The following is a 23470-nucleotide window of genomic DNA, read 5'->3' on the forward strand; positions in this document are numbered from 1 at the left end:
GAAAGTGTTTGGATAATGCACTTCATTAGCTGCTTGTTGTTGCATCTGGATCATCTGCCCTTCAACATAAACAAGCCAAAGCTTTGCAGGAGACTGGGTGGTGGCCATCTAGTACTACTGCCCAAGCTCGTAGTAATTATTCAAGTGCTTGCCACTGGGATGGTATTACTTGCAATGCTGGTGGAAGCGTCACAACCATCGATAGATTTGATCAAAGTTTAGGAGGTCAGTTGAAACTCAACTTTTATTTCTTCCCAAATTTAGTCAGCGTGGGCGTATCCCACTTAACATAGGGATGTTAAAGAACTTGGTCTATTTAAAACTTTACTCGAACATATTCGTCGGTCCAATCGCTCCCACTCTGGGCCATTTGACTAATTTGGAATCTTTAGACCTTAGTGAGAATAAAATCAATGGATCCATTCCCTCTGAAATAGGGATGCTGAAAAATTTGACCTTTTTATACCTTTCTTCGAACATGCTCGTCGGTCCAATCCCTTCCATTTTTGGCCATTTAACAAATTTGGAATATTTAGACCTTGGTCAGAATGAACTCAATGAATCCATTCCCTCCGAAATAGGGATGCTGAAAAATCTGACCTATTTATACATTTCTTTGAACATGCTTGTCGGTCCAATCCCTTCCACTCTGGGCCATTTAACTAATTTGGAATATTTGTTCCTTGATCAGAATAAAATCAATGGATCCAATCCCTCTGAAATAGGGATGCTGAAAAATTTGACCGTTTTGTACCTTTCTTCGAACATTCTTGTCGGTCCAATCCCTTCCACTTTAGGTCATTTGACTAATTTGAAATTTTTAGACATTAGTGGGAATGAAATCAATCGATCCATTTCCCCCGAAATAGGGATGCTGAAAAATTTGACCACTTTATACCTTTCTTCGAACATGCTCGTCGGTCCAATCCCTTCCACTCTGGGTTATTTCACTAATTTGGAATATTTGGACCTTTCTCGAAATAAAATCAATGTGTCAATTCCCTTTGAAATTGGGATGTTTAAAGATTTGAGCTACCTTAACCTTAGCTATAACTTTATAAGTGGAGAAATACCTAGCGCATTTGGGACTATTGCCCCTCTATGGACCTTGGATCTTAGCTACAATAATCTCACGGGCAACATTCCCTCTTCTCTTACTGGTGTACATAGACTCAACTTATCACATAATTCTTTGGAGGGCCAAATTCCAGACGGTTATGCTCTGTATCATACCTCCAACACATTAAATGGCAATAAGGATTTATGCGGTCAGTTCAAGATTTTCCCACCATGTCCAAAAGGTAAAAAATCAATCGCAACCAAAATAGAAACTTTTGCACCCATCACCATTTTCCCCGGATTCCTGGTCATTAGGGGGGGGGGGGTATTCTCTTGTCCCGTTGTGTGTTCAAGAAAAATCAGATTGAGTCTAGGGGATTAAAGAATGGAAATATATTCTCGATATGGAATTATGACGGACATATTGCATATGAAGACATTGTTGAAGCAACTGAGGATTTTGATATCAAATATTGCATTGGAACTGGTGGTTATGGTAGCGTTTACAGAGCAGAATTACCAAGCAGAAATGTGGTTGCCTTAAAGAAACTTCATCAGAGAGAGGCTGAGATTCCAGTTTTCTATAAGAGTTTTATAAATGAGATTAGGGTGTTAACAGAGATTCGACATCGAAATATTGTGAAGCTGCATGGGTTCTGTGTACATAAAGGATGCAAATTTTAATTTATGAGTACATGGAAAGGGGAGCCTATTTTGTGTCCTAAGAAATGTTAATGAAGCTATGGAACTGGATTGGAGCAAGAGGGTAAACATCATCAAAGGCACAACACACGCCTTATCCTACATGCATCATGAATGCTTCCCAGCAATTGTTCATAGAGATATATCATCCAACAACATTTTGTTGAACTCTAAATTTCAAAGTTTTATATCTGACTTTGGAACTGCTAAACTCTTTGATCCTAACTTCTCCAATCAAACATTGGTTGCTGGCACTTATGGTTATATTGCTCCAGGTAAATTGTTCATTGGTTATTTCTATCACAATAATGTCATTTAAAGTATTTAATTAAGAATATTGAATATAATTATTCCATTAGTCATGTATCTAAATATTTTTCAAGATTATTTTTCTTTACGTTTTTTTATTGTTAGATTTACAATTTATGAATAGTTATCACCAATTAAGCTAAAAGGCTATTAAGTTGATAAAACTAAAAAGACATGCTATAAAATCTAAAATCCTAATAATCTAAAATTATAAATTTAATTAGATATATTTTTTGTTCATTTAATTTTATGTTTAGCATAATCTAATATATTATTTAATAATAATACATTTGGAGAGTGGATAATGAGACTAAATAGGAATAGTTTGCAACTAGCAGTAATATAATAATATATATAGTACCATTCTATACTCAAAGTTACATGATTTAAAAATTACAGAATACTAGTCTTAGATCTGATCGAATAATGTGCAAGCTAGCTGAATAATCTAAGATATCTATTTCTAAATATTTTATTTAAAGATATTTCAAATAATTTTTTTTTTTAAATTTATAAAATTTTTTAGATTCAAATTATATCCTCTATGCAAAATAATAATAATAATAATAATAATAATAATAATAATAATAATAATAAATAAATAAATAAATAGTTGAAGCTAGAACCCATTTTTGTGAATTTTGTTTATTTTTCAAAATATTATATAATAAAGTTGTCACGTATTTTTTTAAAAGATTTGTATTTTGAAAACTAAAGATTATTATCGATAACTTAATTAAATATTATTCTTCATTCAATAATTTTACTGTTTAATTATAATTATCAAATTAATTAGATGTTTTAATGTTCATTGATCGTATTTAGTTGTTCTCATCATCTTTTTCTTTCTCTATAGAGTTTGCCTACACGATGACAGTTACTGAAAAATGCGATGTATATAGCTTTGGAGTGGTGGCACTAGAAGTATTAATGGGAAGGCATCCGGGAGATCAACTCTTGTCCTCATTATCATCATCGTCATCTCAAAATATGATGCTAAATGAAATATTAGACCAACGCTTGCCACCTCAAAATCGTCTAATTGTACAAGAGATTTTGCTTGTTGCTACAATAGCATTTGCATGCATGCACACTCAGCCAAAGTCTCGGCCTACAATGAAATGTGTGTCACAAGAATTTCTCGCTCGTAGGAAGCCAAATCCCATACCCTTGACTGCGGTTTCACTCCTGCAACTGAGGAAACAAGCAACATATGTGGTTGGATCAGGATTTGCTTATTGTTAGGGTGTTTTGTGTCATGTCAATGTGTCGTTTACATTTATCGGTCTTTTTTCAAGAAAAATATTATTTGTAAACATTCTAAATCACCCCCATAAACCTGAACTACTCGATTTTCAAGGTTGGAAGTGGCTAAAACAGAATAGGGCCGATATGCTTGTATGAGATATGTGTGCAAATAGAAAGTAGAAGTGAATTAAGTAAAATCTGATAGAGAATTTCAGCAGACTCGTCATTTCTTCTTCATGAACAACAGGCTTTCATAATATATTTGATATTAGGATTATCCCCAGCTTCTTTGTCCTACTCAAAAAGAAATAAACAAATTTTACATCTAGTTAGAGTAGTATCTAGCATAAGAGCTCGGAACTTTAAAGCCTTGAGTGGCGTCTTTCAATACTCCTCTCCGATCTTAATTGCATAAGAAAATATATTTAGATAAGGTTATAAAAAGTGTAAAAATATACACGTAAAAGGAAACTACTGATCAATTAAAAATATATAACAATGGTCATATTGATGATTAAACGTGTTCTGGGCATGATGTCGTAGCAAAGAGCCACTATGGATTGTCTTTGAAGTTTAGGGCACCATTCATCTCTCTTGTTACTTGGCTGTGTCGTCTTACAAGACTGTTGATGGCCGGGCTCAATGGGTTAATAAAATCACAGGGAAGGGTTTGCGACTAAAGGAATGTGAACATGTAATTATATGAAATCTGGAGTTTGAAGGCTAGTACGGGATATCAGTTGATATTTTCCATATTTCAAAATGTACAACCTACTTTCCTTGTATACAGCTCGATTATAGGTCTTTTTCTTGTATTTAAACTCTTGACTCTGTTTCCTAACATGCTATCGTTGATGGTATTCAAATAAAGCCTAATTCAAAACATATATGGGTAGATCATTGCAACCTCTGTGGCTACGATGATGGACTTATATACATCACGTGAAAGAGCACATATATTACTGTTTCTAGGTAAGATCAAGTCCTTGTTTTAACAAACAAAGATAACAAAAACAGAAAAAAATTGTGCTAAAGTGAATAATAATAGTCATGTATTTTTTTTTTTTTGAAAGAACCAAATCCATTCTATTAAACCAAAGGGATACAAGGAGGGAGAACCTCCAACGTTACAATATGATCATAGATGGAAAGGGCATCTTTTGCTAAATGTGAGCCATAGTATTGCCATTTCTCCTAACATGGGAAACCTCCCACTTTGCAAAATTTTTTAGAAGCTGTTTTGCCTCACATACAAACATACTTGCACTATTACAACCCTCTTTCTCCCTTTTAAGTTCATTGATGACTTGTAAAGAATCCCCTTCTACAATCACTTGGGATAGACCAAGCTCCATGCCAAACTGTACTGTTTTAAGGGCTCCAAATGCCTGTGTTAGTAATGGATCAGGGAAGAGATGTTCTTTGGTCCTCATGGTGGCAATGATTTGACTAGAGTTGTCTCTAACTGCTACTCCCACTCAAATTACTCCTTTGGCCTTATCAACTGCACTGTCCCAATTCATCTTGAGCTAGTTTGGTGGAGGAGCGTGCCAATCCTCAGCTGAGGTACAGGCCTGCCTACGATTCTGTCTAGAACTCTCCTCATTTAGCATCTCCAAGAGACCTCTTGCTTCCTTCACAACCACATTCAGGTGAGCAAAGGAACCTTTAAAAATAAAGTTGTTCCTTCTCAACCATATCTTCCTTGCAACCATGACAAACTTCTGAATGAGTTGGCAATCCTAGGTCTGAAATAAGGCTTCAAGTATTTGGAGCATGGATATGCATGGGAGGTGGCATTTCTGTAATCTTTTTGAACACTGACTCCAAACATCTTTAGCTGATTCACACCTCCATATAGCATGAACTGAGTCTTCTTCCTCCTGGTAGCAGATAGGACAATGGGGATCATCAACTATTCTCTTCTTAAAGAGATTTGACTGGGTTGGAAGGGCCCCTAGGTAGGATCTCCAAATGAAAAATTTATCACCAGGCTGTACTTCTAACTACCATAGCTGCTGCCAAACTGCTTTGAAGGGAGAACTGCTTGATGCTTGACTAGAGTCATGTAGACTTCTCCCTAGTTCCTTGTGGTAAGCACTTCTTACTGAAATTTCACCTTCTTCTGTGCCTTGCCAAACGAGTCTGTCTCTGCTGTTGAGTGAGCTTATAGGAGTTTTAAGTATGATATCAGCTTCTCTGGGATTAAAAATCTGCTGCACCAGGGCACCATCCCATTTCTTTGTGATAGGGTCAATTAAATTGGAAATTGTGGCATTATTCTCCAGCACACTAACATTACTTTGGACCCTACTAGGATTTGGATAGATGGTCCATTTATCAGTTGAATGGGGCAGACTTTCTAGATTATTAAGAACTTATGAATTAGCCTCAGGTCAAAGGCTTAATCTGGAGAAAATATCAATCATTTTTAGTAAGAATACAGCAAGGGTCACACAACAATATATCTTATCTATTGTGGGGGTAAGACATGGCATGTCTTATGAAAAAAACTTGGGTTTGCCCTCAGTGGTTGGAAGGTCCAAATGCAAGACTTTTAAATGTATCTTGGACAATATCAGATAAAAAATTAGTAATCATAGAGTTAAATTGCTGTCTCAAGCTGGGAAGGTGGTCTTCATAAAAGCTGTTCTCCAGGCACTACCTACCTACACAATGTCTGTTTTCAAACTTCCCAAATCTCTACTTAAAGAAATCAATAGTGTCTTCAACAGCTTTTGGTGGGGGTAGCAAAGCAATGAACACAGAATCCATTGGATTTCATGGGAGAAATTGGGAAAAGCCAAATCAGTAGAGGGGATGGGATTTAGAGATATTGAGGCATTCAACAAAGCTATGCTTGCCAAGCAATGTTGGAGGATGATCCAACATCCTTATTCTCTGGCTGCTCAGGTGATGAAGGCTAAGTATTATCCAAATTTAACTTTCAAGAAGCAAAACTAGGATCGAAACCCTCTTATGTCTGGAGAAATTTCTTAGCAGATAGACCTTTGGTTGAGGCAGGTTCATATTGGAGGATAGGAAATGGGAGTCGAATAATACATGTCTTCAAACATTGGCTTCAGGTGTCACCTTTCACAGCATAACAAGACAATGCTTATTGGGGCAGACCCTTCTTATATTGACAACAGATGCATCCGTGTGGCCATCCACCATTACTTTTTTTATGGGACCAGACAGTGGCATCCTAGAGTTAGATTTGCAAAAGTACAATTGTACAACAATTATACCAAAAACTGGGGCATTTATGCTGTTTTTGCCATTGTAGAATCACAGGTGCTAATTTTCTGGCGAATTCTAATATTTGTTAGTTTTAATATTGAAGGTTTTAATATGATTCCTAGTCCAAGAGATTAAAGATCTTGTGATCTATATTTTGATACCAGATATATTCCCAATGCAATATATTTGAAGTAGGGCAGAAGAAGATGGCATTTAAATGTCTCACAGAGAAGGTATATGCCCTCGTTCTGTTTTCAACCCATTACATTTCTGAATTCTGCTTATCATTGAGAATTTTTGGTTTTAATTAATTAGGGGACCAATTGAAGTGTGCGTAGGTGTGTTTGCACATATAGAATTTTTGGTTTTAATTCAGCTCTTTGATCATATTTTTATTTGAAATGGACAAAAGACAAAAATTAAGACACTTCACAACAATTAGATAGACTTTTGCACTGAGATTATAGATGGATATGCACGTCGCTGGCATTTCTATTTTGAATTTCATATCCATTTCCAACATGTTTGCATGTTTTCATCTATCCTAACCTTCAATGTTTTTCTCTCTCTTTCTCGCTCACAGCCTTTCTTATGTGCTGTAGGAACAATGACTCTAATTATGCAAGTTAAGAAAGTTTGGCTTTGTCCCTACATCAATGACTATATACTAGTATCATACAAGCTTTTTTGCCCTCTTTTTCATTTCATTTTCCATCCAAAAATGGATGTCATTCAAAAGTCCCTTTAGCCCTTCATATCAATTGGTGAGAATAAGAATCTAGGTTTCTAGAAACCATATAGCACTTGATCCTTGGAACAGGGAAATAATACAGAAAAGAGAAATAGATCCAATTAGGAAGCCCTCAAAGCCTGTAGGACGGAATAATAGAAAGGAGATATCTCTGAGAGAAGAGTCCACGTAATAACAACGAAATAGATGATAGACTCCTACACTGGATTCAAATTTGAGCATATTGCTTTCTCATTTACAAAAGTGTGCGATTGTAAGTAATCTTTTCTAGCATTATGAAAGAGACTCCCGAGTCCTGACTTAATTAAGCATTATTAAAGAGACTCTTACAATTCATACCTTTACTGTCGAAGTCGAGTTTCAAGCATGCTAGCAATTTTGGCATCCTCCCATGATAAAAGAAGATAGAGATCCCTGTGTAGTTAATTTTGCGACAGCATAAATCGTTTATATCAACAATTGGATTACATTGTCAGACTACTTGAGATCATTGAAAATAGGAATCTTGATTGGGACACTGCCGAAGCGGCTAATTTGCATTCATATTTATAATGGGGGTGGCTGTTTCCTGCTTTCATCGATTGGACATTTGTCATTATGAATCAGCGATGATACTGCAAAACATTTGTGCTGGTTGACTAGTCAATGGAGGAAGCATGACATCATCTGATACTTTTTTAACTGTCATAATCCATAGTTTGACAGTGCTGTCCATATTACAAAGTTTTGCTTGTCAAGCCACTCAGCTAGATGCCATAAAAGAGTGGTCGGAATTATGTCCAATACATTATGCAGGCTTAACAAGTTCTTAAGCCTCGGTCAATCCTCTGAAATCATTAAATTTACTGGAAGCGTGTGAATTTGTCTATAACCAACATATTTTTCAAGCTCCAACGCTGGAGCTGTTATTTTCATAATGAGATTGAAATTGGTTATTTGTGACATCTCTCTAGGCATTTGACAAGGAGGAGGCAATGACTGGTCGCATAAGGTCTGAAGGAGACTTGTTCGTGAGTGGAACTCAAGCGGGGTTGATGATTGAGAGTTCTGACCACAACATGTTTCATCCAAGTGAATACTACCCTACTTGGACAGTGGAACCTCCCACCGGTGATCTTAAGCTCGTTCTCCAACATTGCACTGGATGGCAAAGTGTTCTGCTACCAGTAGATCAGAAGGTGGATTCTTAGCTGCATGGAGTGATGGGTTAGTAGCTTAGCAGCCTAATTTACATGTATAATGTGTAATCTAGACCTTGATGTTCACTATGGTTTGTCAGGTCTTAAATTTTTCTGTTCCTTAATTTTTTTTATTAGTAAATGTTCCGGTATGCTTGGTCTGTTTTGAACTTACATCTCTGCTTAAAAAAAAAATTAGCTGTTGAAATAGCAATTCGATCACTCTGACATATATATGATCATATGCTTTTAGGGATTTCCCCCACACAACGGATTGCAAATAGAACTTTTCATTATCTTATTTTCAATGTGGTGTGTCTTCATGTTAACGATAAATATTATTGCAATGTTTGGGAGATCAAAAGGACAATTACTACTTATGAATCTTGGTCGGGATAAAAGGTTAATAAGTAAAAATCTTCAATGATCTTTTCTAAACACGACTTTGACAAGAAAAAGGGCGCTTTTGAGTATTACTAGTTTTAAGGAGGATAATGTCCCTTTCAAGTATTTAGGGGCTCATTTGATTTCTGGTAGATTGCAGGTGCAACACTTGGATGAATTAGAGCAGAAAATACAAAAGAAAGTGGAAGGTTGGCAGAACAAGTTGTTATCTAATGGAGCAAGAATATTACTTCTAAGACATGTACTGTCGAGTATCCCTATACATTTATTGTCCATTATTCAAGTCCCGGTTTTGGTGATAAAAAAAATTAAACAAGATATTGAGCTCATTCTTTTGGGGTACCTTGGATGGCAAATCTAAAAGGAAATGGTGCTCTTGGGACAGGATTTTTAAGTCAATACAAAAGGGTGGTTTGGGAATTCGAGACTTCAAAGAGGTTCAAACTTCCTTAAATATGAAATTTGCATGGAAACTGATGACAGAGCATTCTCTATGGACTGAGTACTTTAAGGCCAAGTATGTGAAAAACAATCATATTTCTTTGGTTGATGCAAGGAAAGACACTAGGTTTTGGAGAAATGTTATCAAGTGTGTCCCAATGGTAATTGAAAAATCAAAATGGAAGGTTAAAGATGGAGAGATTTCTTTTTGGAGGGATAAATGGACATTGGATGGTCCATTAGCAGATCAGTTTGAGGTGAACACTCGTCCAACTTACTTCTCATCAAAGAATGTGAACTTGATAATGGATGGAATGTGGATTACTTACAGGAGCTGGTTGGCATGGACAAAACGGAAGAGTTGTTGGAAGTTTTGGGAAGGAGTAGAGAGGGAGCTGATATTTTAATCTGGACTACTGAAAAATAATGGGAAGTTTACAACAAAAAGTGCATGGCAATGTATCCGAATCTCGGCTCCAAGAATTAAGTGGTTTGATTAGGTGTGGCACCCTTGCCTCCCAAAAAATATTTTCTGTTGCAAAATGGAAAGCTTTGAACAATGCTTTAAGTGTTGATGATAGGTTAAGGAGAGTTGGTATTCCATTAGCTTCAAAGTGTAATTGCTGTAGGAAGCCTGCTTATGAAGACCTTAATCATGTGTTGGCTATGGGAGATTTCGCACAGGAGCTATGGCATCGATGTGCAAGCCGGTTGGGTATTCCTTCTGTTCCTGGCAGAACTTGGAGGATATGGTTGAAGGATGGTTTAGGCGTGCAAGGAAGTCAACACAGGTGGGCAATCTATTGGGCTTAATACCGTGCATTGTGACTTGGCTGTTGTGGAATAGGAGATGTAAACTGAGAATGGAAGATAAATTGGACAGCATTGAAACAACTTGGTTGTCTTTTAAATATTGGGTAGCATGGGCTGGCATGAAATTGAAAGAGGGGAAGAGTTTATCTTGCAGAGATGAGGATAGTTTGCTAGCTCTTAATATAACGGTCAAACCCACTAAACATAAGCTACTTATGCAAGTAAAATGGCAGCGTCCTGAAGTTGGGATTTATAAATTAAATATAGATGGAAGTTGCAAGGGGAACCCAGGTCAGGCAGGGTAGGTGGTGTGATCCAAAATCATCTTGGTGATCTAATGGGTGCTTTTGCAGTGCACCTAGGACAGGGGACAAATAATTTTGCAGAAATGATGGGTTAGCTTCATGGACTACGTTTAGCTCGTACACTGAGAATTACTTTTATTGCAGTGGAGATGGACTCAATGCTTGCTGTTCAATGGGTGCAACAGAATCAATATGATTTATGGTACCTTGAGGATTTTTGGAAAGAAATTAAGGTACTCTTAGGCGACTTCTCGTATCAGATTATCCACTCTTATAGGGAGAGTAATGTGGTTGCAGATGTTTTAGCCAAAATGGGTTCTGAAGGAATTTCAAAGACTTGTTCACTTGGCAGGAAATACCTCAGGCAGTGAAGGAATTGCTCAAGCTAGATAAAGTTGGGGTGTCTTATTTGAGACTAGTTTAAAATAATGTAGTCCTTGAATTCTTTATTTGTGTCCTTTGTTATATTGGTCCTTTATTGTTTCACGGTATTCCTTTGTCATGAGTGAGGTTATTTTGAATAAATGATAGAGGTGTCATCCTCTTTCCAAAAAGAAGAAGAAGATGAAACTTTTGGAGTAAATTATGAATTTTATGTCATATATATGTCAGAGTGAAAAAGTTTTAAAATCCATATACGTAAGTTTCTTTTCAAGTAAAATCCATATACCTATGGGGGTAGGGTTGTTTGAGAATTGAGATGAGATGAGATGAGATGAGATGAGAATTATGTGAATAATAGTAAAATGATTTGTAAATAGTAGTGAAATAGTTTGAGTTAAAAATTTTTATTGGATTTTGGAAAATAAAAAAGAAAAAGTTGAATAAAATTATTAAAAAGTTAAAATATTGTTTTATTATAAATTTTTAATCTAACTTTTATTTTGAAATTTGAAAATTTTGTATTGTTTTTTGAAAGTTTGGGAGAGTTGTAACTGTTAGGTAATAATTAAATGAAAAAGTTGAATATTTGCAATTGAAAGTTGTTATATTTGATTGATATTTAAAAATGAAATTATGAAAAATTTTGAGATAATCTCACTTCCCGTTTCGGAACCCAAACCATCTCATTCTTCTTTTGTATTCAATCACAATTGAAAATAGTAAAAATGTAGCTCTTAAATTCTCTCATACTTTGTTTGTAGTCGAAACTCACCTTAACTTATCCCATGTTATCATTATAAATTTTTTAAATTTTCATATAAAATATAATAAACAATTCAATTTTTTTAAATTTCAAAGCAATAATAATATTAAAAATAATATTTTAATAATATTTTATTCAACTAATCTAAAACTATCATAACTTATCTCTACTTATCTCTGAATCCAAACCAAATTTAATGTTCTTTTTATTTTCCATTATATTTTATTTTCTATCACAAAGTGGGGCCGAAATGTCTACCCATCGCAAGCTCCGTAGTAGCTTGAGGAACCAAGATTTGGTAACCAAGATTTGGTGTCTGGGGCAAAGTGTGCGACATGTGTCAGCACAAATAATATGTACTTTTTATATATGATTATATGAAAAATTAATCATATCTGGTAAAATTATATAATTTTTCTCGATTTATTTATATTTTTTTAAATTTTAAGAAAAATTTATAAATTAAGAATAAACATAGAAAAATATATAATAATATAAAAGTCGTTAGATTTTTTATTGTATAATTATATTATTATTAATAAGTGAACAAAAAAAAACATGTGAATAACTAATAAATTCTTCACATACTCTCTATCTCTCTAGAAACATCTCATCAATCATCAAGTTAGATAAATTTGCTACCTCTCATATGCAAGAATCTTCCAGATTTATTTTAACTATTAGATAAACTCTCTTGAAACTTCTAACTAGTTAACTGATTAATATATGATTAAAAACATCTCAAAATTTGTAAAGGAAGATTATATATAGGTGATAGGCAATAAATTTAATGAAGTCGAGAATGACTTAAGTGAAAAATTAAACAAAAAAAAATTGTGTAACTATATATGTAAGCTCATAACGATAAGAAAAACTTATATGATATCATTGATATGAAACTAAATAAATCACACAATGCACACCAAAAACAAATAAAAAAAGATAGAAATGTCAAATCAAGACTATTATGTTAATATTGAGTGATATACTTTGTGTTTGAGTATTGGTGAGGCAATCTTAAATATTTTAAGAATATTTACACTTAAAACATGCAACATAGTTCCGCCCCTGACCTCCACGCTGCTGGGAGTTATATTTCCGCGTTGATTCTCCCCCCTTGGACTCAAATCTTGTGCATTTAATAAAGAACAACGCCTTCATTTCCAAATCCACTTGGATTGGTAAATATTGCATGGTGGCTCCAAATCCCTTGTTAATCTAGCTAGAAATTTTTAACAGAAAATGGCTTTGAATTGTACTGTTACGTGTATTATTCATTGTTGACGTAGTGAATAGTTTAGGGAGTGAGATCAGATAAAAAATTTGTGAATAATAGTAAGATAGTATGTAAATAATAGTGAGATAGTTTAAATTGAATATTTTTTTAGTTTTGCAAAAGAAGAAAGAAAAAATTGAATAAAAAATATTATAAAGTTAAAATATTGTAATAATATAGTTTTATAATATTATTTATATTTTGAGATTTGAAATTTTTGAAATTTTTATTATTTTTTATTCAAAAGTTTGAAAAATTGTAATGATTAGTTTGAAAAAATTTTAATGATTAGTTTGAAAATTTTATATTTGAATTTTATTTAGGAATAAGATGAGATGAAATGAGATCAGATAAAAATTTAAAATAACAAAGAAAAATGTAAAGAATTAACGCAAATATCCCTCGTCAAACAGACAATTCCAAAACTCAAAACTCTTTATTTTGTTCCCTTTTACATACAGAATCAAATTTTGAAGAACACATGCACTTAACTCACCATTAATTATTATCACCATTAAACCAAGCACAAAGAGAGATATTTATTATCCCAAATAATTGGTTTTTGGATTTTTTCTTTCTAATAAAAAAAGTCACAAAAAGAGATATTTTTATTATAATTTTTATTTCATTTGTTCCGCCTCGTTTATTTTCACAACTTCTCCTAATTTATCTCATTTAATCATTATAATTTTTTCAAATTTTCATAAAAAATAAAATAAACAAATCAATTTTTTCAAATCTCAAAATAAAAATAATATTAAAAAACTATAATCTAATAACATTTTATTTAACTTTTAACTTTAATTTTAACTTATCTCATTTCATTCTTCAAAACGAACAAGGTATACTTCCTTCTAGGGGTGTAAATTTAAATTGGGAAACCGGAAAACTGGTCCGGACCAGACCGAACCGGACTGGTTAGTCCGGTTTTGAACCGGTATGGTTCGGAACAGGTTCCTATTTTATGAAAACCGGCCGGATCCGGTCCGATTTCGATACCGCAGTTTCCGGGACCAGATCGGACTGGTTGAAAAAAAAAAGTATAAAAATTAATTTTATATATTATACAAATTTTTTATATATATAATATATTATCATATATTAAATTTTTATATATAATATATATAATTATATATCATATATGAAATAATTTCATATTATAATTTATAAATTATAACATAAAATGTTAATCTTAAATATGAACATTTGTAATTTGTCTGATCATATGTTATTAATATAATTATATATAAGATAATATTGTTATAATTTATAAAATAAAATTTTAATCTTAAAGATGAAAATTTAATTGATCATATGCTTTAAATATAATATATATATATTAAATTATTAATAACATGTTATCAACATTTTATTATATGTTTTTTACATTTTAAAAAAATCAGAAAACCGGACCGGACCGAACTAGAAACCGGTAAAATCGGAGGTACAAGTTTAAGAGGGTAATCGAGGCATAATCGATTTTAAAAAATGTAAAACCGGTACATACATATTCAATCCTAAATTTTGTATAAAATCAGGCTGAACCGGACTGATTAATCTCCTTACTTCCCACAACTCTTTCGTAGATGTTCAGGACACTCGACGATGCGTGACGTGAATTCAGCTCAAATGGTTGGATGTTGACTGACTAACTATATTTTACTAAAAAGTCTCTTGTTTCTAACAACCACCGCATGGGGTAGTTGTAGAATTAATGGACTCGATAGAGAAAGACCAGCTCTAGGCCCCGGAGCCCTAGTAAATTGTTATTGTTTCCCTTGGGCCCTTTGATTTTTTTTTTTTAGAGATCAACCAAATATTTTCTCTAAAATTAAACTTGACAACTGGTCAGTGGTCATACTAAAATTATCAATTTGAATAAAATGAGAAAATCGCATCATATATATATATATATATATATATAATATTGTTTTTGTTTTTTTTTTTTTTGGAGGAGAAAAAAAAATTGTTTGAAAAGGCTCAGGGGAGGATATAAGAATGATTTTAATGGTTTAGAAGAAAATGGAACAAGTTAAAACTATATATGCACACATAGATACTCATATTTTAGAGACCAAAATCTTAGGTTTTTCAAATTTCAAGAGTCTTTTTAAGTGTGTATAATATTAAATATACATTCATTTTTTTTTTTTTAGATTTTGGAGTTAAAAACTTTTGAGTTAAGAAAAAAATTAAGAACGTTCTTCAATAATTTTAGCTGGGGTTAGAAGAGAGTTTCATATCGTTGGAGAATTTGAATAGGGTTTTCAAAATTTGTAAGAGATTAAAAGATAATTTTTCTTTTTTTTTAATAAATAGTTATCCTGCAAATGAACTTATCATCTTTGTCCTTATTATTGAAATTGAAAAGACATTTAACTGTTGAAATAGCAATTTGATAAAAAAAGGATTGAAAATTCTTGTGCATTGAAGTCTTGTTCGTGACCCTACAAATATTTTATAAAGCCTCATAAAGATTTGTATCCATATGAAGCATATAAGAATCTCTTCAACCTTGTTATTTTTTTTTATTTACTTTCTTAACACTACTCCTTTTAATATATCTTACTTTAATTCACTTTCTTAACACTGCTCCTTTTAATCAATCTTTCTTTCCTTTTTATTAGAAGATATGTGTGATTTCAATTTTTATTTGTATTGATAAATTTGGACATTTTTCTCATCCACCCCAAATGTGGGGTTGGGTGAGAAAAGTCTCAAAGTCCATCGAAGTCTTTGATGGGGTTAGTGCGGAAGTCTTTTCTCGTTGACAAGTGATTAGTAGGGGTGTAAATTTAAACCGGGAAACCGGAAAACCGGACCGGACCGGACCGAACCGGACCGGTTGGTCCGGTTTTGAACCGGTCCGATCAGGAACCGGTTCCTATTTTATGAAAACCGGCCGGTTCCTGTCCGGTTTCTGTTCCGTAGTTTTTGGGACCGAACCGGACCGGTTGGAAAAAAAAAATATAAAAATTAATTTATATATTATACAAAATATTTATATATATAATATATAATTATATGTTAAATTTTTATATATAATATATATAATTATATATCATATATGAAAAAATTTTATATTATAATTTATAAATAATAACATAAAATGTTAATCTTAAATATGAACATTTGTAATTTATTTGATCATATGTTATTAATATAATTATATATAAGATAATGTTGTTATAATTTATAAAATAAAAGTTTAATCTTAAAGATAAAAATTTAATTGATCATATGCTTTAAGCATAATATATATATTAAATTTTTAATAATATTTTATAATAAGAATTAACACTTTATTATATGTTTTTTACATTTAAAAAAAACCGGAAAACCGGACCGGACCGGACCGGAAACCGGTAAAACCGGAAGTACCGGTTTAGGAGGGTAATCGGGGCGTAATCGGTTTTGAAAAATACAAAACCGGTACATACCGGTTCGGTCCTAGATTTTGTCCAAAACCGGACCGGACCGGACCGGTTACACCCCTAGTGATTAGAACCAAAAAATAAAGACCAAACAATACATCAAGCAATAATTTTTCCTATTGACTGCATGTATGAATAAATTATTGTCACAAAAATATTAACAAAATAATATCAGTACAACTTAATCAGTTTAATTGGAGTTAAGTTTGAAAACTGATTCATGATCCATCCAACGAGCTATATAAAAAAACATTGAAAATCCCCTATTTATAGGAAAAGAATAAAATTGTTAAGGAGGAAAAGATTAAAGTGTAATGCTACGTATAGTTCGCACATGCAAGCTAGATAATTTTCTTTAAAAAATTTTTAAATTATAATAATATCTCTTTAAAATTATTACAATTTTTATTTAATGAAATATATTAATAGATCTGTACATACAATCTTCACTTGAGTACTATAAATATAATTTCTTAAGACTAAAACCACTTTAAAGGAAAAGAAAAAGGAAGCATCCTACAGCGTACGTGTTCCACGTCCATCGAATTAGTAATTGATCATCGTCGGGTCAATCATGTGGAAGTCTTTTCGACTTTAAATTACGTTCTGACTCTTCAATACACAAAAGATCTTTTAATTACTTTCCAAAAAATCTGACTATAAATTTCAATAATTTTAAAGGCTGTGAAATCTTAAAATAATATGAATGGTATAAATGGAGTGACGTTAAAAGTACTAAAAAAAACACAATATATTTTTTCCTCTTTCATTTTAAATGTATTTCATTGAAATTAGTACTCACAAAGTTTAAAATAGAAAATAGTTTTTTTTTTTTTGAAAAGTAAAATAGAAAATATCTAAACACTTTACAATGACGTCCCACAACATATAGCATTTAATCACATCATCATGTACGTCGTTACGATGTAATAATACACTTTAAATTCAGTAGTACTGTGTTGAAACTATATATAAGATCAATTCTCCAAATGGGACCAACATATAATGAATACATGAATATAGTCAATGAGTCATGCGTGTAGGACAAGTCTTGAGGGTCGATTTCAAGGAATCAATGTATTGGCTTTCAAAAGGAAATTTCAATGCAGGATGAAATATTCATTCCATGGAAATTTTCTAGATGATTCATTCAATGATTTCACAGGCCTAGCTTGAGAGTATATTTTCTTATATAATATAAAAGTCTAGCCTAGTTCTAATCGGTCATTACTTACTCATAAAAATGGCAACAATCTCCCTTTCCATTTCAATACCGATGGTAGCATGGGCTATCTGGATCATGTTATGTGGAAAGTGTTTGGATAATGCACTTCATCAACTTGTTGTTGCTGCATCTGGATCATCTGCCCTTCAACTTAAACAAGCCAAGGCTTTGCAGGAGATTGGGTGGTGGCCGTCCACTACTGCCCAAGCAAGTAGTAATTATTCAAGTGTTGCCACTGGGATGGTATTACTTGCAATGTTGGTGGAAGCGTCACAACCATCCAAAGATCTCATCATGGTTTGGGAGGTCAGTTGAAACTCAACTTCTCTTTATTCCCAAACTTAGACAGGCTTGATCTTAATGGGAACAACCTTACGGGGCTCATCCCACTTGAGATAGGGATGTTGAAAAATCTAACCTATTTAGACCTTTCTTCGAACATGCTCGTCGGTCCAATCCCTTCCACTCTTGGCAATTTAACTAATTTGGAATATTTAGAACTTAGTCAGAATAAAATCAATGGATCCATTCCCTCCGAAATAGGGATGCTAAAAAATCTGACCTATGCATATCTTTTTTTGAACATGCTCGTTGGTCCAATCCCTACTAGTTTGGTTCATTTAACTAATTTAAAATGTTTACATCTTAGTATTAATCAAATCAATGGATCCATTCCCTTCGAAATAGGGATTCTAAAAAATCTGACCATTTTATACCTTTCTTTCAACATGCTCATCGGTCCAATCCCTACCACCCTGGGTCATTTAACTAATTTGGAATATTTGTCCCTTCATCATAACAAAATCAATGGATCCATTCCCTCCGAAATGGGGATGCTTAAAGATTTGAACCTCTTTAACCTTAGCCATAACTTTATTAGTGGAGAAATACCTAGCGCACTTGGGACTATTGCCCCTCTATGGAGCATGGATCTTAGCTACAATAATCTTACGGGCAACATTCCCTCTTCTCTCATTGGTATACATAGACTCGACTTATCACATAATTCTTTTGAGGGCCAAATTCCGGACGATTATGCTCTGTATTATACCTCCAACACATTATATGGCAATAAGGATTTATGCGGTCAATTCAAGATTTTCCCTCCATGTCCAAAAGGTAAAAAATCAATCATAACCAAAATAGAAATTTTTGCACCCATCACCATTTTCCTCGGATTGCTGGTTATTGGGGGCGGTATTCTCTTGTCTCGTTGTGTGTTCAAGAAAAATCAAATTGAGTTTAGGGGATCAAAGAATGGAAACATATTCTCGATATGGAATTATGACGGATCTATTGCATATGAAGACATTATTGAAGCAACCGAGGATTTTGATATCAGATATTGCATTGGAACTGGTGGTTATGGTAGCGTTTACAGAGCAGAATTACCAAGCAGAAATGTGGTTGCATTAAAGAAACTTCATCAAAGAGAGGCTGAGAATCCAGTTTTCTATAAGAGTTTTATAAATGAGGTGAGGGTGTTAACAGAGATTCGACATCGAAATATTGTGAAGCTGCATGGGTTCTGTGTACATAAAGGATGCAGATTTTTAATTTATGAGTACATGGAAAGGGGAAGCCTATTTTGTGTCCTAAGAAATGTTGATGAAGCTATGGAATTGGATTGGAGCAAGAGGGTAAACATCATCAAAGGCATAGCACACGCCTTATCTTACATGCATCATGAATGCATCCCAACAATTGTTCATAGAGATTTATCATCCAACAACATTTTGCTGAACTCCGAATTCCAAGGTTTTATATCTGACTTTGGAACTGCTAAACTCCTTGATCCCGACTCCTCCAATCAAACATTGGTTGTTGGCACTTATGGTTATATTGCTCCAGGTAAATTGTTGATTGGTTATTTCGACTCCAACAAGAGCATTTAAATTATTTAATTAAGAATATTGAATATAATTATTCCATTAGTCAGCATCTAAACATTTTTTAAGATTACTTTTCTTTACTATTTTTTTCTTGTTTGATTTACAATTTGCGAATCGTTACCGCCAATTAAGCTAAAAGGATATTAAGTTGATAAAACTAAAAGGACATGTAATATAATCTAAAATCCCAATAATCTAAAATTATAAATTTAATTAGATATATATGTTCTTCATTTAATTATATGTTTAGCATAATCGCATATATTATTTAATAATTATACATTTGGAGAGTGGATGATGAAACTATTTAAGAATAGTTTGCAATTAGAAATAATATAATAATATAGTAGCTTCCTACAGTCAAAGTTTCAATTCTTAGAATTCAAATAATACTAGTCCTAGATCTGATCGAATAATGTGCGAGCTAGTTGAATAATCTAAGATTTCAATTAAGAATATCATATATAATTTCTAAGTATCTTATTTTAAGATATTTCAAATAAATTCAAAATGTTTTTAAAATTAAAAAAAAATAGATTCAAATTATATCCTCTACACAAAAAAATTAAAAAATAAATAGTTGAAGCTAGAACCCATTTTTGTGAACTTGTTTATTTTTCAGAATATTATATAATGAAGTTGTCACGTCTTTATATTCTCTGTTTAAAGACTTTTATTTTGAAAACTAAATATTATTATCGATAACTTGATTAATATTATTCTTCATTCAATAATTTTACTGTTAAATTGTAATTATCAAATTAATTAAATGTATTACTGTTCATTGACCGTATTTAGTCGTTCTCATCGTTTTCTTCTTTCTCTATAGAGTTTGCCTACACGATGACAGTTACTGAAAAATGCGATGTATATAGCTTTGGAGTGGTGGCATTAGAAGTATTAATGGGAAGGCATCCGGGAGAACTCTTGTCCTCATTATCATCATCATCATCATCATCTCAAAATATAATGTTAAATGAAATATTAGACCAACATCTGCCACCTCCAAATCGTCTAATTGGACAAGAGATTTTGCTTATCGCCACGATAGCATTTGCATGTCTGCACACTCAGCCAAAGTCTCGGCCTACAATGAAATGTGTATCACAAGAACTTCTCTCTCGTAGGAAGCCGAATGACATACCCTTGACTAGGGTTTCACTCTCGCAACTGAGGAAACAAGCAGCATATATGGCAGGGTTAGGATTTGCTTATTGTTAGGGTGTTTTGTGTGCTGTCAAGGTGTTGTTTACATTTCTCAGTCCTTTTTCAAGAAAAATGTTATTTATAAGCATTGGAAATCACCCCATAAATAGAAAGTAGATGTGAATTAAGTAAAATCTGATAGAGAATTTCAGCAGACTCGTCATTTCTTCTTCATGAAGAACAGGATTTCAAAATATCTTTGATATTAGGATCATCCCCAGCTTCTTTGTCCTACTAAAAAATAAATAAACAAATTTTACATCCAATTAGAGTAGTATCTAGCATAAGAGCTCAGAACTTTAAAGCCTTGAGTGGAGTGTTTCGATACTCCTTTTCGATCTTAATTGTAAAAGAAAATATATTTAGATAAGGTTATAGAAAGTGTAAAAATATACACGTTAATTTGATTGTGCGTTAGGAAAAAAAGGCAACTATTGATCAATAACAAATATATGACAATGGTCATATTGATGATTAACCGTGTTCTGGACAAAAGAGAAAGGGGACATGCTATTATGAGGAACTTAATTCCCTTTCAAATGAACGAGATGTTAGTTTTTCCAAGACCTACAAATATGATTCCACCTTGCTACCTGAGAAACAACAGATTTCCCCTTGATAATTTTGAAAACACGACAATGGTCATACAAGTTATCTACCCTTGCATTAGACAACTCATTTTGACAAGCTTAGCAAAAATAGATCAAGATCATTAAACCAAATGTCTTATTGAAGGAAGGCTTTATAATCGATACACTTCTATACTTTTGTTTTCCAATTTACCCATTAGTGTAGAGTCAATTGTTGCCATATATCTGCGCTGGCTTCCTCAAGATCTTGTTTAAGCCACCAAGGGGATTTAGTTGTGATGGATCTAGGTTTTGTTGATAATACCATTAAGTCAAGTCAGGATGCAAGTTTTGTTTATAGTTTCTAGGAGTTCAAGAAAAGTACATAAGTGGATACTTTGATCTCATAAAACAAAAATGGACACAGTAGTTGCAACAAGATGTTTTGCATACCAACCACCTCTAGTCACAGTGCCCTTTTCAAATGAAAGCTTCCAGTCTTGTTAACCATCCATGTATAGCTGTATTATCTTGAGACCTGCTTGTAGTGTCATAGAAATAACTAAACTAAGAATTCCTAGATGCAATCACAAATTGCTAATTTTCATAATCACCTTAGTAAGCCACAAGTACTAGTAGAGTTACCAAAAAGGGATTTTCCCATATTTTAGGAGTGAATGTAGTTGAAACTCCTAAGACAAATTGTAAAGCCTCATACGACCAGTGGGTCGGGTCAGCATAAACTTTTGAAACAAACAACAAGTTTTATTAGCAGGCTGCAAAATTAAGACACATTACAATTTTTCTGTTGCGAAGTATAGACTCCACAACATAAAATTGAACATATTTCTTTTTCATTCTTTTACACCTCTGCTTTGATGAGTAGTAAGGTCTTTCCACAATGCATGCTGCTTTGCAACAACATGAATGACATTGTCATTGCTGTCATCACCAAACCTTCACCATCTAATCCTCATCAATCATTATCACATTATTGTTGTTATCATCATCATCAATTGGCAACGGAAATAATGGTTTCATATCCACACATATTTCTACAACATAAAATTGAACAAATTTCTACTTCATTCTTTTACACCCCTGCTTTGATGAGTAGTAAGGTCTTTTCACAATACATGTTGCTTTGCAACAACGAGAATGACACCATATTTGCTGCCATCACCAAACCTTCACCAAACATCCAACATCTCATCCTTATCATTTCACATTATTGCAATATCAGCATCATCAATTGGCAACAAAAACAATGGTTTCAAATCCACATAGACCCCTTTATTATAAACTAATTGAAATTTCAAGATATAAACATTGTAAGAGCTTAAATTTCAAGATACTCATATTTTAACTAGAGACCAAAATCCTAGGTTTTTCAAATTTCAAGGGTCTTTTTAAGTGTATACAATATTAAATATATATTCATTTTTTTTAGATTTTGGAGTTAAAACTTTTGAGTTAAGAAAAAAATTAAGAACGTTCTTCAACAATTTTAGCTGTGGTTAGAAGAGAGTTTCAAATCGTTGGAGAATTTGAATAGGGTTTTCAAAATTTTTAAGAGATTAAAAGATAATTTTTCTTTTTTTTTAATAAACAGTTATCCTGCAAATGAACTTATCATCTTTGTCCTTATTATTGAAATTGAAAAGACATTTAATGATACGGGTGCCAAGTATGGGAAGTGAATAAAGAGGAGCGTCAGCGTGATAGGCGAGTCACGGACATTATGAAACCTTCTCCATTTGAATATTGCTCTGTTTTGGGAATAATATGATTAGCTTTAATTACGTATGTTGTTTTTGGAAAGGGGAATAATGTAATGACTATATCTTTACGAGGGAAAGGAAGAAGAGTAAGAAATTTATTATTCAAACTTGTTTTGAAAGAGGCGGGTTCCTCATCAACCCAACTGTTCTTGCAATTTTAATTCAACATAGGTAAGGCACGTTGACTCGATCCGGCGTCTTTTCCAGTTGAACCTCGCTTAACCCGTTTCATCGCCAAAGCTCGTAACAATTTGGCATCAGAGCAGGTCATGACAGATCCCCGAATCGAACGCCTAGAGCAGCAAATGGCGAATTTCGGTAATATCATGGAAAGGCTCATGTAGAGGTTCGAAGAAACCAGCGCTAAGGTGGACTCTATTGCTAACAGAGGCAATGGCGAGGGAGAGGACTCTGGTTCACGAAATAGGAATGGGAGGAACAATGGTGGTCGGCCAAATGCAGCAGCACCAAAAATTTGCTAAATTG

At 33.2% G+C, this 23470-nt stretch overlaps 2 protein-coding genes and 1 pseudogene across 2 annotated transcripts in view; all 3 read left to right on the top strand.

The window, feature by feature from the left end:
• Positions 1 to 8502, top strand: part of LOC108997622 (probable pectate lyase 4) — an 89026-nt gene extending 80524 nt beyond the window's left edge. The window contains exons 5-6 of the mRNA XM_035688758.1: positions 6726 to 6794; positions 8266 to 8502. Of these exons, the coding sequence (XP_035544651.1) occupies positions 6726 to 6794; positions 8266 to 8502 (306 nt within the window). The remainder of the gene's footprint in view (positions 1 to 6725; positions 6795 to 8265) is intronic.
• On the top strand, positions 1802 to 6696 carry LOC108997593 (annotated as a pseudogene).
• Positions 8503 to 17587: 9085 nt separating the features above from the next.
• Positions 17588 to 20649, top strand: LOC108997594 (MDIS1-interacting receptor like kinase 2-like). The gene is made up of 4 exons (XM_018973943.2): positions 17588 to 17779; positions 17848 to 18083; positions 18147 to 19387; positions 20258 to 20649. The coding sequence occupies exons 1-4, from the start codon at positions 17588 to 17590 to the stop codon at positions 20647 to 20649; spliced, it is 2061 nt and encodes a 686-aa protein (XP_018829488.2).
• The last annotated feature ends 2821 nt before the right edge of the window (positions 20650 to 23470 follow it).

Source organism: Juglans regia, chromosome 3, assembly GCF_001411555.2.
Source record: "Juglans regia cultivar Chandler chromosome 3, Walnut 2.0, whole genome shotgun sequence".
In the NCBI taxonomy this organism is placed as follows: Eukaryota; Viridiplantae; Streptophyta; class Magnoliopsida; order Fagales; family Juglandaceae; genus Juglans; species Juglans regia.